This window comes from Ochlerotatus camptorhynchus, unplaced genomic scaffold, assembly GCF_037179485.1.
Source record: "Ochlerotatus camptorhynchus isolate MF236.1 unplaced genomic scaffold, CSIRO-AGI_Acam_v1.1 ptg000231l, whole genome shotgun sequence".
Classification (NCBI taxonomy): Eukaryota; Metazoa; Arthropoda; class Insecta; order Diptera; family Culicidae; genus Ochlerotatus; species Ochlerotatus camptorhynchus.
Window position 1 is genome coordinate 1395110 of NW_027040721.1, and position 17360 is coordinate 1412469.

At 41.6% G+C, this 17360-nt stretch overlaps 1 protein-coding gene across 4 annotated transcripts in view; it reads right to left on the minus strand.

Annotated features, from left to right (window-relative positions):
• Window positions 1-17360, minus strand: part of side (sidestep) — a 671279-nt gene that overhangs the window by 147037 nt on the left and 506882 nt on the right. For all 4 annotated transcript variants that reach the window (XM_065225556.1, XM_065225558.1, XM_065225557.1 and 1 more), the window contains one exon: window positions 6985-7284. In XM_065225556.1, the coding sequence (XP_065081628.1) occupies window positions 6985-7284 (300 nt within the window). The remainder of the gene's footprint in view (window positions 1-6984; window positions 7285-17360) is intronic.

The window sequence follows — 17360 nt, forward strand, 5'->3', positions numbered from 1 at the left end:
TAGTGTCCATACGAAAATCCTGTGTAAGCTGTATTGAGATACCTTTATCATCCTGGCAGTTGATGTCTTCGGCATAGTTGTTTAGATGATGAAGAACTTTCAGATGGAAGACATCGAAGCTTTTGCTTCTCTCACCAGGTGGCACTAGTTTAGAAAAAAAATATGTCTTAGGCAAAGTTGTTATGTCACTACGTGGCTCTAGTATGCATGTTAAATTTCTTGACACTCTGACCTTCTATTACGTTACAGTCATTGGCATATTTGTGTAGGTGATTGATGCCTTTTAGATGACAGTCAAATTAGTTCACAATTTTCTTTCTACGCAGTGCTAGGGTGCATGTGAATAGATCTTCCATTTCCCGGTGGTTTCCACCATCCCGGGATTCGGTAAATATTTATTCGATATCCCGGGAAATGAATAAAGATAGTAAATTGTTTAAATATTCGTACGTTTCTAATTTATTTTAACGATGTAGCATCTCCTTCGAAGAATGATTAAAAAATGAGATTTCTTCAATACTAGGAACACCAGATTTAAAGTCATATCTTCATTTTGAAGACATTTCATGATATGTGAATTTATTTCAAGACATGCGGAAGCTGAAGAAAACCTCCAATGGATTTTTTTTTAAATTTTAACCTAGCATATGAAGATTTTTGTTCAATAAATGAAGTTTTTGACTTTATATTTTAAGCTTCTTCCCGAATATGTTGAATATGAGTAATGTAACCAAAATCGGATATTTCAGAATAAAACTTGATCCAATTAATTATTCACAGGACTTCACTGAAATATTCGATTAGCTGGAGATATTTTGAATACTTCTTATTCAACGTTCAGTTTTGGGAAAATATCTTTTTTTTTTTTTTTTGTAGTGATCCAGTGGCAGCAACTTGCTAAAACTCTACACTGGACCCCTTTTATTGGTAAATTTTGCTTCTATGAGCCTCTATTTTAAATCAACACACAGACGTTCCTAGGCTATGGTGCTCGTTTGGTCACTGTTGTTTTTGTGCTGATCCAAATAGTTTTGATAATATAATTGCGCATTCTTGTTTTTTTAAAAGGTTGATTTTCGTCCCAGTCTTGTCTTCTGTCGTCACTTATTTTGTCATTTTGTCTTGTGTATTAACCCCCACTTGTCTTGTTTATTGTGTCAACTTGTGTCTATTGTCCTTCCCCATCTGTTACTCTGTCATGACTAATTTCATTGATATATAAAAATAGTAATATCAATTACAGGATAATATGGTTATTTCTCGATTACTTTTTCAAAGGGAAGCACCAGCTCCTGCAAATAATGCATCCGATCGTCGATCCGGCGCAACCGGCAGCTCGCACACGCTTATCAACACCACCAGCAGGTAGAGGAAAATTTCCCCTATCTGATGATAGTGCCAGCCCGCGTGGGCGAGCCACCAGTTAAGCCAAATCGACGACCAAACGCACCGCCTACAAAAGCCGATACGCTCCCTTGAAAAAGTTATCGAGATTTCTACTAATTAATGAATTATTGACAATTACCTCTCATGATCCTTGGCTCTGATTTTAACTTACCACTTTTTGATTATTTATCAAATAACTCTCCCAGAATATATAACTCCCCGATGCTTTGTTGGTTTCTGGTCTCATTTGGATTGGTCCTGAATTTGTTTGACATCCTGTTCGAAGTAATTCTTTGAGTTCCAGCTTGTACGTGTCTCACGTCATATGATTCGCCATTCACAAAGATAATGGGTTAAAAGGGAGTAAAACATACATAAAGGTAGATTAGTATTAGTTGTACTTGATCCAAACAATAGAAAGAAGCATAGATGACTTAGTAGAAAAATAAAACTAATAAATAACTAAAAGTGCAATGGATAAGTGTTAGTTCCGGGATCATTTTAGTGTTAGTAGTTATGTTAGTTTTGATCCGTATTCAGCCCTGCTGGCCCCTCAAGCACTATTTGCAGCAATTGTGATAAGATTATGCGACACTGCTACTCCTACTATGTTAGATGTATGACTTGTCAATTTTCGCAACGCAATGTCTTTCAATAAATCACTCAATCAATTTGATGTTTGAAAATTTGCTCAAAAGGGCTTTGTTGACACATCATACCTTACCGAAAACTAAAGCACAATAATCCTAATTCTTATTTCAAACCTATCAACATATTTAACACATCTTTCCTAAAATTTCACTTGTTCGTAAGCGCCTGGTTGAAGATATGACTTTCGCTATTGACATTGTCTGTAATTAACAAATACACTAAATAGGAAGATTTATTATACAACTTCATAGGCTAGTCGCCTCCCTAAGCGGACCCCCCGCGTCCTATCTCTTATGTTAATTAGCTTTCTGAATTCTATAATTGAAGTTTATTTAATAAATAACTGAAATCTCTAATCTACGTACATAATCCATGCTTTTAAACTACAATTTAACGTGTTTCAAGTACTTCTGGCTTTTACATATCTTATCTTATATCTTTGTTCGTCCCAGATGACACCTTCAAGTGACTAAAATGCTTCACTTTGAAGTTAGTTTCCAAGCTAATTTTAAATTGTATATTGTATAGGGTAAATGTTCCAACTACGCTCTCACATTTCCACTATGTGGCACCACAAAAATACATATGGGCATGTCACAATAGAAGCACACCACAGTGGAAATCCCGAGCCATAGTTCAAACACTTATCCCAAATCAAAATGAAGCACATATAAGATTAGTTACAATACCATGTACAAAAATGATGTTTAACATTGTTTTCTGAGTAATACCTCAATGAAAACAACAATGAAAGCTTGTCACGCAAATAGAAGGAGCACTGTTGGGCACTTTCTGCAAACCCAAATAAATCTATCTGCGTAAAAAATAAATAAAATAAGAGTGATTTGCGGCAAAACCCGCCAGCATCACACCCAACATCAGTGCCTATACGTAAGCGTACTACGACGCGGCTCTCAATAAAAGGAGTAACAAGTGTGATACTATCACTGCTAGACTAGATCTTTGGTTCTCTCATGCAGTGGTTTATCAGAGAGGGGAAGCTTAGTAATCCCCATCGCCTGCCCATGTCGCCATTCTATCGCGGCATGAGCCAGCAACACCGACCATAAACCTACCGTCTCCAATACTCCACTATAAAGCATGAAATTAAGCCCGCCCACCAACAGCAAGGTGCAAAAACTAGCCAAGGGGAGGGACGTTCAGTTTTGGGAAAATATATTCACAATAATATTTGTTCAACCTGAAGCCTTGAAAAATATTCAAAAGACTTAATTGAAATCTTCGATCAGCTGGAGATCTTTTAAGTACTTCCTTACCGATCTGCCATCTTGAGAGAGCCAATATCTAATATCTGATCAACCAGATATATTGAGAGACTTTCTAGAGACGTTATTTGAATTTTATGAACAGTTAAATATCTTAAGAATAATAATTGATCAGCCTGAAGTCTTGAAAAACATCCCGAGGTCTTTAAATCTCCGACCAGCTGTATATCCCTTAAATACTCTCTAATCAAACTTCCATCTTGGAAGGATATCTAAGAGACGTCTGTTGAATTTTTGAACACTTGCAGATCTTCAGAACATTACTTGTGTATCCAACTGTTACAAATTGTTAGTATTTTTTTATTTTTGCTTTTATTTTGTGTACAGTCACGTCTCTAGAGTTAAGTGGTGTTGGGTTAAATTTAGGGTAAGTAGTAGGGCTAGTATGTTAGTAAAAATGTATCTAGTGTCTATTAAAAATGTTATATGTTAGTAGAATTTGAATTTTGTACAAAATAAGTGGGGTGAATCGCATGCAAGCCAGTGGGTACAACAACTAAATGATAGAAGAGTAGACCAGCAGGCGAAGTGGGTCAAAATTTACAAAGGTGGTGATAACAAACCCCCCCCCCCCAAGCTCACGGACAGCAACAAAGAAGCTACAACGGGGTTGATGAGAATAAGGAGGAGCGCCATTGCTCATAAAGTTACAGGCGTTCGTGTGCACAAGAGCCATATTTTAAAGTGTCCTTCACATTGCTAAGTGAGTGGTATCCAGCGAAAAAGGGAGAAGATGGCGGATTCGTCAGGACCTTTTTGTATTGTGTTAATTCGACTGAAAGTCGCCATTTTGTCTGGTGAGAAGCTCGACCAGGTGCACACGATTCGGCGTAGTAGACCTCGGTTTGCTACGTCTAACCGCAAAGGACCAATCCAACCTCTGGGTCAGCCGCCCGTAAGGAGGATTTTCAAGCTCGGGGGCGAAACCCCTAAACGTAAAGGAGCCTTCCCCCTCTTGACACGGTCACTCTGGTATCGTCCTGGGCCGTGTCAATCTCCGTCAACGAGGGGGGACGCCTGAAAGGCTTACACAGCCACATACCATCGACAAACCCCGCCAAACCATCGTGCGGTTAAACAGTAATTACCCACTGTTTTGGGAATCAGCTTGCCAGCTCGTCGTCAGCAGCAGCAGTAGCAGCAGCAGCAGCAGCAGCGAGCGCTCGCAGGACGCCAGAATAAGCAGTGGTACGTACCGAAGAACACAGTTAATTTTATCCACACCCACAAACAGAAAAATAGACTACAGAAATCTAACCCAATTCCACTAACACACCAATTTGTTAAATAAAAACCCTCAAAATCAAAGCAAATCTTTAAATCATTAAATTCACACTACACAGTATTTCTAGTCAGGTGACCGTACGCTGCACATTTTGTCCGCGAAGTTCCTCGTGATAACCAAGTAGTAAGCCGATCCTGAGACCCAGCTCGAGGGGTCTCTTGCTACTGAACTTGCCAGGAAAAACGAACAGTTACACTTGATTAAGTTGGAAAATCTTGAATAATATCTAGAGATATCATCACAAATCCGTGAACATCAGTTATACGAAGATTCGTGTACTTTCAAGAAGTTTCTGGAACTTAAACTCAGTTCCATGAACTGAAAGCCTATATAAAGTTCCCTGAATATGTTGAATATTCTAAGAAATCCTGGGATTTTTCGTCAACTTCTTCGAGTCAGTCAAATTTCACAATAGTCCGTACAGATCAAGATGATTATGGTGGATGATTTCTCTTATGAATGTATTTGCAAAAACTATTTTGCCGTGCTTTAGGATTACATTGATTACATACTAACGGGTGAAGGTAATGCATAGCTTTGAACGTAACAAATGACATCGAGGGAGAGCTATGCAAGCCAAGATAGAAGTCGGTGACATATAGGAGCTCCTCCAGAAGGAGTAATCATTTTACAAGATTCCGCTCGCTAATCTAAGGAAGGACTCTAAAAACTGCAAATACTTAGTCTTTTCATCAGTTGACACTAGCATCATTACGTACTGCCAACCATCTTAACAATGCATTTCAATGGTTTTTCGATCAACTATGAATGATGGACATCTCACAACGCTCAACCTGATTTTCGTCTATGTACCATATAGATACGCGATTATAAAATTTAATCGAAATGTTCACGGTTTGTTTCACTGTTAGATCTTATTTTTCACGAGTCCTTCTTGTACAATGATCATATACAAAAAGTGATGTCTGTGTGAATGACAAACGAAGGGAAGAGATATATTTCATAAGATGTGAAAGTTCTGGATTCTGCTACAGATATTCCAAGAAAGATTTGAAGGGGTAAAATAGTCTCAAAATAAAATAAAAACATCCGGGATTCACGCGATCCCGGGATTTCTAAATTTATTTCGCGGGATTCGTAAATCCCGGGAAATGGAACAATTCCGGGATTTTCATCCCGGGATGGAAGCTCTACATGTGATCTTCTAGCACAGGTTATTTTTCAAGATCCTGACCATCTAACAATTTGCTGTCTTCGGCAACATAGTTCAGATGAACCAGACCATTAGGATAATGCCCAAGGTGGCTGATTCCGGTCTACGGAACATCGTCAAACATTTATTATTTATAAGTATTAGAAGAGAAAAGGCCAGAAATCGATGCCGGACGGCATTTTGAAATTCAATTAGTGTATTTTCGGAACGGAGACGACGTGCAGAAATCGGATATCAATGCACGAATTCATTGGTTTCAAACCTCTACACTTTGTCATCGTCGCCCGGTTCCGTCTTATTGTCACATCAAAGTGCATATCTACAGTGTATCGCAAAATTGAGTGGACAACTTTTTGAAACATGGTGAATAGATTTATATATTTATATTTTAAATTCAGCTGGTGGTTGAACAGATGTTTATTGTTTAATCGCTATAGCTTTGGACTTTAATGGAAAAGCCGGTATGAAGTTAGATTTATTTTAATAAACAAAATTTCGAAAAGTTAGGTTCATTTCATTAAAAAAATAATGATTTTCAAGAAAGAAGCGTTCTTTTTTATATAGCTTATAAAATATAAGTTTATAAACTATTTATAAACTCAACCTAAACTGACCAATATTTTACCAATTATTGAACAATATATGATGACTTAGCAACCAAAAATTTAGAGAAGTACCTTGTGCTTTTAGAGCCGTTTTTCTACAACTAAAGGACAGCTGTACGCTCAATTTTGAGATACACTGTATAAAAAGCTAGAATTAGGCCGTAACAGCTTTAGTAAGCAATGTCTTCTCTCGATGATTTTAAAAAATGTAAGGCACGCCAACGCAAAGTCTTCCCCTACCTGATGGTAATGTTGATTTTTGAACGCGAGCCTTGACTTTCTAGAAACCATCGAGAGAAGTCATTGTTTACAAAAGCTGTTACGCCCAAATTCCGGCTCTTTCTAGATACGTCTGTTTACATCTATTTACCGAAAGAGTTAGTTCTAAGCACAACAAACATTTCATTGGTTAAGTCATAAACGGGACCTTTACTGGCTTCACAACAATTGAGCTTTAAATATACCCTTTCAAAAAACCATCTTCTTTGAACACCGCCAGCGACAAATCAAACCCTTTTCAGCCCTAACGAGCATCCTTCCGAGTTCCCCTTCACATTTCCGTAAAGTGCAAAACTCGATTCATTCCCTCATACTTACTTGCCGGTAGAATATGCACCAGGCAGGGCACCGTCTGCCGCCCGACGCTGTTCATGGCCCAGCAGGCGAGCGTCACCAGTTCCGCGTCCGACTGCGGCAGGTAGGTCATGGAGCTGACCAGTCCTTGGGAGCTGACGCGTGAGTTCAGCACCGGCGACACGTTTCGGGTGTTGTTGTAGGTCCAGCTGAAACGGACCCCATCCGGTGGGTCGGCGTCCACCTCGCACTTGACGTTCATCGAGTGCATGTTGAGGGAGCCAATGGTCTGCTGTTCGGTGCCCGGCTTGCAGCGGGGTGCAACTGGAGAGAAAGGAGAAGAACAAATGGATTAGCGTTGGTGAAATTAATCTGGATGTTCGAAAGAAATTGGAGAGAAAAGTCAACACACTCAAGAACGGAAAGTTCGTAATTGAAGAATGGAAGTATCTCCAAAATGACAATTAGTCCTCGCTCTGCAAGCCATCAGGTGTTATTTCCCGACGATATTAAATTCTGGAAGACCCTTATTACGTCCCGCCCCACACTCACGACCTCTTATGGCGAATCAATTATGAAAATATTCATTCCACTCTGCTCGCTTTGAACCCAGCAACTTGGCGAGGACGACGAGGATGCTCCTCCAGGCTTTGACCAATTTCGTTTTCAAGAGGGCGTTTAAAGATGGCACTTCGGGATCTCTTCCATTTTTTTTTCGCCAGGGGCTTTGCATTCATTATATAGGACGACGTCATGGGAGCGTGCCAAAGCGAGGCGAGGGCGTGATTCTGTTACATGAGTAGGTACTTGTCGCTCGCCCAGGATCGACTAAAACAATTTCCAGCTAGGATTTTTTTTCCCCTGCATATCGAAATACAGAAGAATGTAAATGAATAGAAAACGTATCTTAGAGGAGTGAAAGGAATTCGAATTTTCTCGGAATATTGCTCTGCTAACAAGAATGCAGATGAACGTGAAGCGGGGGTGTGTGTGTGGGTGTCGGGTACACTTGATTGAAAATGAAACAAATGAAGGACTCCGATACAAAATGAATGGACCGCACTCCGTGTCGTCGTCTTCGGAGATTCTTATAATTGGAACGATGGGAAAAGGGATTTTAATTCCATTTCCATTGAATTTAATAGAATCTTCGTCTTCGTTAGGGCGGGGGTCTGCACCGGCTGGGGGTTTGGGGGGAAATTGATTGCTACGGACCCAATCGGATAGTTGGAATTTGAACAATTTCAATAAAAATTGAGTAATTGTAGAAGAACGAATGGAATTTGAACGAAGTAAGCGCACGGAACGTTTGGCAGGTGTTCTTCTCGGTGGAGCAAAAATAAGTGGAATAATTTGGCGGAAAATTGCCAATGAATGGAAAGAGTTTCCAGAAGGTTGGAGAAAAAGTAGCCTTTCACAGCACGGAGATGACATGGAAATCGGTCGTGCGGAGAATAGTTTTTTTTTGCATCTCTGAACTCTCTAGCTGTGAACACTGTGCAGTGAAACCTTCCATGAATCTCGTGATTAATTTATGACAGCTATGATGAAAATATGTCGATTGATGATTCCTAAAAGCATTCTGATGGAGTAGGACTGGGAAAAAAAACCGGCCCTTGTCTACAGGATGAGCCGGATGGAAAACTTTAGACGAATTGATCGATCACTGTAGGACGAATATGGCAATGTCGGGTATGAAAATAGAAAACGATTCTTGGAAGGATCTAACCATGTCTCAGCGGGAGTGGGAAGGTGATTTTTAGACAAATCTGTCATCAGAAGTGATTTGCAGTCAGTGCACTGAATTTTTCTCTTTGTAGTCAGGAAATTTTAGGATATTCTCAACACGATCTACTTACTAAAAGAAAAAGCTAAATAAGAGCGGTTCAGGCTCGACAATCTCCGATTTGAATGACACTTCGAGTAATTGTTTATTATGGACAATCATTCTCATTTGGAGCAGTTTTACGCCAAATGACGAATCGGAAAAACTCGACCTTCTCCGATTTTCGTGATTTTTTGCATAATTGTTTTGCTATGGGCAATGATTCAAATTTTTGCTATAATTCAGCCATTAAGGATCTTGTAAAATTTTGAAAATTGCGCCTATGAAATTTTTCAAAACATTGTAGCACTGAAACGGCATTTTCTATCAATAGAAAAAGAATTTCTTACTAAGCAAAATATACAAAAAGGCTATTAGAAGCTTCAATTCACAACTACAAAAAAATAACATTACTGTATTCCGATGATGGGTGATTAACAGAAATATTTAAAATGCTGAACATTGCTGATTTAAAATCAATCAAACGTCTAAGACTTCGTACCATTTTTAGGATTCTTGAACAAATCTTCGACATTCCAGAGCACTGTTTTTTTTTTCAAATCTGAGATCTAAAAGCAATTTCGAAAATTATACAACTTTAAGATAAATGGAGCATATTTTCAAGCAGTTTTGGCGTGACTTTATACCAGCAATTTCACAAAACTGGGCCAACAAATTACTTCTGTTTTTTTTTTATAAAACGCACAAATCCATCCAAACATTCTCCCCCGCCATTGGATTTCTTGGAAATTCAATCAGCTGCTTCTCTTCATCATTCAACGGAAGCTTCGCTACTTTCGCCGTCGAACGCTTGAACACTCCTGTCGTGGTTCGCACCGAAACCACTCGTGTTACCTTGTCCTTACCTGGATGGGTATCGACCACCCTTCCAAGTTTCCATTGAGCTGGTGGGACATTATCCTCCTTCATCAGTACAAGATCACCAACTTTGACCTCGGTATGATGTCTGTTCCACTTCTGTCTCTGCTGCAACTCTGCCAAATAGTCAACTGACCAACGCTTCCAAAAATCTGTTCGCATTTTCTGAATGTGCTGCCATCTAGAGAGTGTTCCCGGTTTGAGGTGATCGTAGCTTGGTTCAGGATTTGCGTTGATAGCACGACCATCAGTAGATGGCCCGCTGTAATCACGTTGTAGTCGCTTGGTTCGGAAGACTGTGCTATCAGAGGGCGTGAGTTTAGCAAGTCTTCAAGCTGAACCAGCAACTTATGCCACTCTTCTTCGGTTAGTTTATTTATTTATTCCTTCGTCTTCGATATACTCGTTCAGACTGCAACTTAATCTAAATTTCTAATTCTAGTACTAAACACATTTTTGCTAATGTTAAAGTCAAACTGATCATAAACAGTGTTGAAAGCACGTATACAGGTACTCAGAGGGTTGTTATGTCCATAGCTTGTTCTGTGATGAGGTACGTAAAGCGCAGCGTGAGTTCGAAGTGAACGAGATGGAGCGTTGAAGTTGACAAGCTGACGCAGCGCAGGGCAGTCGATGCGATCCGTAAGAATGTCGAAGATGAAGATGCGCTGCAATTTCAGGCGTCTGGCAGACAGCGTTTCCAAGTCAAGTAATAAGCAGCGTGAGGTATATGGAGGCAGGTGTGTTTCATTGTTCCATGAAGTATTTCTGAACTCGTTCTAATTTGCTGGCTAGTGTAGATTGATACGGTGTCCAAACAGGTGCGGCGTATTCAAGTATGCTTCGTACCAATGAGCAAAATAACGCCTTCAAAGCATAAGCGTCGGTGATGAAGGCTGCATGGCGTCGAATGTATCCTAGGATAGCAAAGGCCTTTGCAGCTGTTGTAGAGATTTGTTCGTTGAATCTCAGTTTGCTGTCCAATATAACACCTAAGTCACGAATAGAATCTACACGTTCCAGGGTAGAGGGCCCGATCTTATAGCTGTATTTCAACACAGTGCGGCAACGTGTGAATGAAATCGCTTTACATTTTTTTATGTTAACGTTCATCCCGTTCTCTTCGCACCATTTCAACAATTCGTCAATGTCGTTTTGTATGGCAGCACAGTCCAAGACCGATGCAATTACCCTGGTTTAGCTTCTCCTGCTGTGCGCTTCAGGAAGTATTTTGCTGATTTAATACCAACCTCCAATAAACCTCCTCCGTGTGGTGATCGTGGAGGTATAAATGCCCAGTAATCTCTCGTGGCATTCTGAATTCCTTGATGGCTTGGATTGTCTGTTGTTGACGCAGAAGTACGTAAAGTTCATGCAGTTCCGAGCTTGCGCCGGCGTTGTCGCTAAAGATGTCGGATGGAAGCCCGCGACGACCACGAACCTATGCAGGGCTGCTACGAAGGCACTTGTCGTAAGGTTTGACACAAGTTCGATATGGATGCACTTTGTCGCCATGCATATAAACAATGCCACGTATCCTTTTTCGTAGACTGGCTTCCTTGGGTGTCCCTTCCGAACGGAAATAGGTCCCGCAAAATCTATACCCGTACGCTGAAAAAGGTGTGCCTGGGTCACCCTGTAGCTTGGTAAGTTTCCCATGTAGATCTTGCTATCCACTGGATTGACGTTGAACACACACTATACACTTTCGGAGTTGTTGTCGGATAGCGTTCCGACCGTTGACAATCCAGAAACACTGCCTGATAATCGAGAGGGTACCACTTGGACCAACGTGAAGGTTCTCGTTGTGAATAGCTTGTATCAATAACTTTGTCACTGGATGCCCAGCAGGAAGGATAGAAGGATGCTTCTGATGGTAGCACACGTTGGCATACTTGATTCTTCCGTTAACCCGCAAGATTCAATTTTCATCGATCCACGGATTCAGGCTTAACTGCTGCTGTTGAACCATTCTGACGATTGCGCGAAGGGCCAATCTCATCTCCTTGACTATAACGTATTTCGAATCATCACCTACCCATCCTGAGTTTCATCGTCTTATTGTAGAAACGGATAACGTAAGACATCACACGCTGCAGCTGTCTGAAGGAACTGAACTTCGTAAGTACAGGCATGTCGGTCATGGACAAACTTGCCCACATTGCAACTCGTATTTCTGGTAGATCCTTCACTTCTTCCGGAACCTCTTCTCCGTACTGGTTTTGTCGTAGGTACTCTGGCCCGTGCCACCAAACTTGACTCTGAACTAGTGCCTTCGCATCGAGACCTCGTGACACTAGGTTTGCTGGGTTATCGTTCGACCTAACATAACCGTATTCGTAAGAAGACATAAGTTCTTGTACTTCAGCCACTCTGTTGCCAGCGTAGGTACTCAGCAGGTGTGGAACCTTTCGTCGTCAAAAATCCATCTTGAGTGCCGTTGCCACTTGCGTAACCAACCTTGCCATGAGCTGAAAGCCACACAGCTCAAGTCTAGGAATAGTACCCTTGGATGCTACCCGAGATTTGCTGACCAGTAAGTGAACTTCCACCGTATTGTCTTCATGAATGCTTTGAAGGTAAACACTCGTTCCGAAGGCTTCCAAAGTTGCATCAGAGAAGGCGTGTATTTCGACTGCAATCCTCCGAGGCGTTCGAGCTTCAAATCCGTCAATGCTTGCAGACCAGCACGAAATCGTTTCCATGCCTCCAGCAGTTCCGTTGGTAGTTCTTCATCCCACGACATCTTTGCCCTCAACATCTGACGCATAAGAAGCTTAGCAACAACCACCACCGGTGCCAAGAGACCCATTGGATCGAAGATTTTTGCGATCTCAGAGAGAATGAAACGTTTCGTTACCGGTTGCGAATGGTCAGCTGGCTCTATGTGGAACCTCAATTGGTCGTTTGACGGGTCCCAAAGGAAGCCAAGCGTTCGAATCACATTGCTGACTCCGTGTTGTTCGAATGACACCTACTTTTCACGAAGGTTCGAAGGGATTGATGCTAGCAATTCTGGAGAATTTGAGCACCACTTGTGTAGTTCTCCCTTAGCTCAGTCGGTAAAGGCGCAGCTACAAAGCAAGACCATGCTGGAGGTGGCTGGGTTCGATTCCCGGTCCGGTCTAGGAATTTTTCGGGTAGGAAAATTTCTCGACTTCCCTGGGCATAGAAGTATGATTGGACTTGCCACACAATTATACCAATGCAAAAATGGTACAGGCATCGAAAGCTCTCAATTAATAACTGTGGAAGTGCATCTAGAACACTAAGTTGAGAGCACGCAATAAGCTAATATGCAATATGCAATAAGCTTGAAATGCGAAGAAGAAGAAGAAGTTGTGTAGTTCAAAACCTCCCTTTCGTAGTAGCTCCACTAATTCTGTGCGTACCTCCGTAGCTTCTTCCAAACTATCGGCTCCTGACAATGTTTTGAAATTTTGGGCAAAACTTCTCTCAAATTCTAGATAAAACGTCCCTGGAGTTCTGAGAAGGACTTTTCTGAAGTTTTTTTTTTTTTTTTGTTTAAAAAGACTTTACCCTTCAAGGGCATTTGTCTCTGAAAATTTAATAATTAGTGTTCACAAAATATACGCATTTCAAATTTTCTTATACATTCTAATTTTTTTCAAAAAACTTATTACTTTCACTTCCGCATCCTTATTGTTTCTTAATACAAATTCTACGTCGTCGGGAAAACCCACTTCGTGACGCTGTAAGTTGAACTGGTGACAGCCGATGAGGATATGATGAACAGTTTGGTTCCTGTTACAGGTATTGCAAACTTCTTGCGGTTTCCTTTCGAAAAAATGGTGTTTTGTTAGCCAGGTGTGTCCGAGTCGAAGCCTCGTAAGAACTATTTGGTCTCTTCTGTCCGTCTGGTCCATCCATCCAAAAACTGTTGGTTTAACAATCCTAGTTATATTCCTTGCTGATCCATCCCAAGTTGACTGATGTATTTTCCATATTTCACTTTTACTCCATTCGATAATATCGTGTGCTGGAACATTGTTTGTAGCTTTCTCTCGCTGTCGACCTTTATTTGCTGGTCTGTCAGCCTCTTCATTTCCGGTTATTTTCGAGTGACCGGGAATCCAGCAGTAGCAAATATCCTTTTCTTCTGCTTCCCTCTCGATAGCTTGAACGTACGGGTTCTTGGAATTTCCTGCTTCTAGTGCTTGTAGGAAACTAGCAGAGTCGCTAAATATAACGGACTTGCCATTTGCTTCACGAGTTGCCCATAACAAAGCTACAGCAGTGAAAACTGAGCATTGTTCAGGAAGACTAGCTTCAATTCTAGTTGTAGGACCAATTACACCGAAACCAACTTTACCATCAGCCAAAGATTCGTCTGTAAACCATCGGTTGTGCTCTTGGTATTTGTGATCTACTAGCTCACGGAAAGCTTCCCTTGCTAGCTGAGGCGTCTGTCCTGCTTTGACTTTCGCTTTGATTGTCGAATCGATTGATGGTTTCCGTTTGTGTCAAGGTCTATGCTGAATAGTTATGAGTTTTTTCAATGGCGGAAGCGATTTGCCCGTAAGGTGTTGGAAGGCAGTGTTGGTTTTTTTTCTCCATAAACCGTTGCACTCGTTAGGTAGTTTTTCTAGCACGGAACATGATTTCCTAATTAGTGAGAGGGTGACCTTGTACTGGAAAGGTAAACATCCCGATTCCACGGCCAGAGGCAAGATAGGGCTGGTACGAAGGGCACCTGAAGCGAATCTTAGAATTTGGTTGTAGATCGGGGCAAGGTTTTTGAGGTTCTCTTTCCTGAGAATTTCCATACCATAGAAAAGTTTTGATGTTATTGTTGCATTTCCTATGTAAAGAAGGGTCTTACGGTCTGCTTTTTTTCGAAATAGCTCTTAACAATTTCAGACGGCTTCTGCAATCCTCTTTAAGTTGCTTCGTATGTATATTAAATTTACATTTCCTGTCAAAAAGAACGCCAAAGATTCTTGTAGACTTGGTCTTAGGGATAATGGAGTCCCCCAACAATATCTTAGCCCCTTCTAAATGCCAGTTTTTATGACGGATAACCTTGCAACAGTGCCTGGTTGAAGACTTTGTAGGAGACATCTCGAAGCCAATGCTAGTAGCCCAATTTTCGATTGCTGTAACCGCTTTTTTAAGTCTACAACGAAGGAATCCTACTCGTTTACCGGGGGCGATGATAATGATGTCATCAGCGTATAGGAAGACCTGGACATTTTTTGGTATGGTTTTGAATATAGAGTTCATAGCAAAGAGAAAAAGAGATACTGAAAGAACCGAGCCTTAAGGGACTCCATTTTCTTGATGGGTACTTTTGGACAAGTGCCCATCAAAACTAACTTTAGCTGAACGCTGCTGCAAGAAGTTGGAAATGAATTTGTTCATTTTAATTCCCAGATGATTTTTCACTACCGCTTCCATAATGTGTCGATGCCAGACTCTGTCGTATGCTTTTTTAATATCCAGGGTTACGATCTCACAGTGTTCTCCTTTTCTTGCAGCCTCTGAAATCACGTCATCAAATTCTGCCAGGTAACAGGTTGATCCCTTTCCCTTCCGGAATGCATATTGCCTGTGGTGCAAATTACCAGTTTCCTCTAAGTGCGCGATGAGCCGATGATTTACCATTCGTTCCATGGTTTTGGCCACACAACTCGTTAGCGAGATTGGGCGGAAGTTACCAGCTTCGTTTCTGTTTCCTACACCTTTGGGGATCGGGATGATTATACTTTCTTTCCATTCAGTAGGGAGTTCTCCACTGGACCAGATTCGATTGAAGGCTTTTAGGAGGCTAGCCTTACAATGGAAAGGAAGTCGTTTTAGCATAGGATAGCCTATTTTTTTTCTATTCAACACAGTATCTTCATCTGTGTCAAGCTCAAGTTCGATATCTTCCCTTTGCTGTTTACATCGCAGAAACGCTTCTGGATAACTTTCTGTGGCGGAAGAGGCTGCAAAAAAAAGCAAAGTGATCGGCGATTGCTGTAGGGTCGTTTACATGTTCTCCGTCGATGATAAGTCCGCTTCCCCTAGCACTCTTCTTTCCATTCAGTCTATTAAAGCGTTACCATAGTTCGGACGTGGGTGTACTGCTTGTGAATATTTGTTGAAACTCAGCCCAAGATTTTCTGTTCGCTTCCTCCACAGCTTTCCTAGCTTCTGCTTTTGATGCGTTGAACTGATGCTTTGCCTCACTCTTGCTTGGGTTGTCATCGCTCATCTTCCTTAGCTTCCGCAGAGCTTTTCTTCGTTTCCGTATCAATTCACCTACTTCTTGGTTCCACCATATCTGCTTCTTCTTTCCAGGCACGCCGTTACTTCTCGGGATAGACACTGATGCTGCTTCAAATATACTACGAGTGATATCTTGGATATTGCCATCGGAGTCTGCCGGAATTTTCTGTGATACAACATTTTCGAATTTGGTCCAATCGGCATCCTTGTATAACCATATTTTTTTCGAGAGGGTAGCAGGGAGTGGGTTGTAAGTTCTTATGTGTATTGGAAAGTGATCGCTACCATGCAAGTCTTCTTTGCAGTACCAATTGAACTTGGATGCAAGAGAACTGGAGATGAAAGAAACGTCGATTGCAGTGAACGAGCCCGAGGTGCAATGGTAATGAGTAGGTGATCCATCGCTCAATGCAAGGAGATTATTTTCGATTGCCCATTCGAGTAGTAGTCGACCCCGAAAGTTAGATTTACTGCTACCCCAGGCTTCGTGGGATGCGTTGAAGTCACCACAGAGTAGATACGGTGGGTCGAGAGTTAGTAAGAGATCGTGTAACTTTCCGACAAGCTCCTGACTATTAAGAGTGTGTGGTACGTAGATGGAGATAACTGTGACATTCCATGGCTTTCCGACTCTAGCAATGCAGGCATGCGAGCCAGAGTTGTTTGGAAGAAGATGGAAAGGAACATCTTTACGAATGCCAAGGCCGGTTATACCATTACCCAAGCTTTCGGGCCGACCACTGGTAATTATTCTTCAGAAGAATCTCCGTTTTACTGGTCATCATCTCTTGAAGGCAGATTGCTATAGGATGCCTCTCATCGACGATGCTGCGGAACTCGTTGTAATTTCGCCATACGCTGCGCACATTCCATTGAAGTACGAATGTTTCGTTGTTGTTATCGATGGAGAGTATGGACATCTCATCTGAGCGGGGTTGGATCCGCCGGCTGATTGCACACTGTAGAAGAGGACGACGATGCGGACATTGTTTGTTCTATTAACAACATTTGGTTACTTGCCTGAGATTGCAAGTTCCCCGCACCAGCAGCCGCCATAGGAATGGGAGCGTCTATGGTCGGGGCCAGTCCAGGAGCTTGCATGGGGTTTACGGACCCCGTTCCGATGTTGCGGAGAGTGCTGGTCGAGTTTTCACTTAATTGGTGGTTGGCTGTGGGTGCTTCTCTGAGTATGAACGGTTCTTGACAAGGCTGCAGCGGAAGTATTTCGTCCGTAGAGAAATCTTCCTCGCCTGTGGCAGGCACTTGGGTGGACTTAGACGTTGGGATAGTGAGTGCGTTCGTTGGGTTATAATTTTCAGCTGTTGACTGTTGTTTACTAGTGTTAGGATTTGGGTTGTTAGACGATTGCGTAGGTTCAATTGGTGTTGTGAGGAACATGGAAGGAAAACGATCTAGATTAGATAATTTAGGTTGTGATCTGTACTGCGGCGTACGTCGGCCGGCC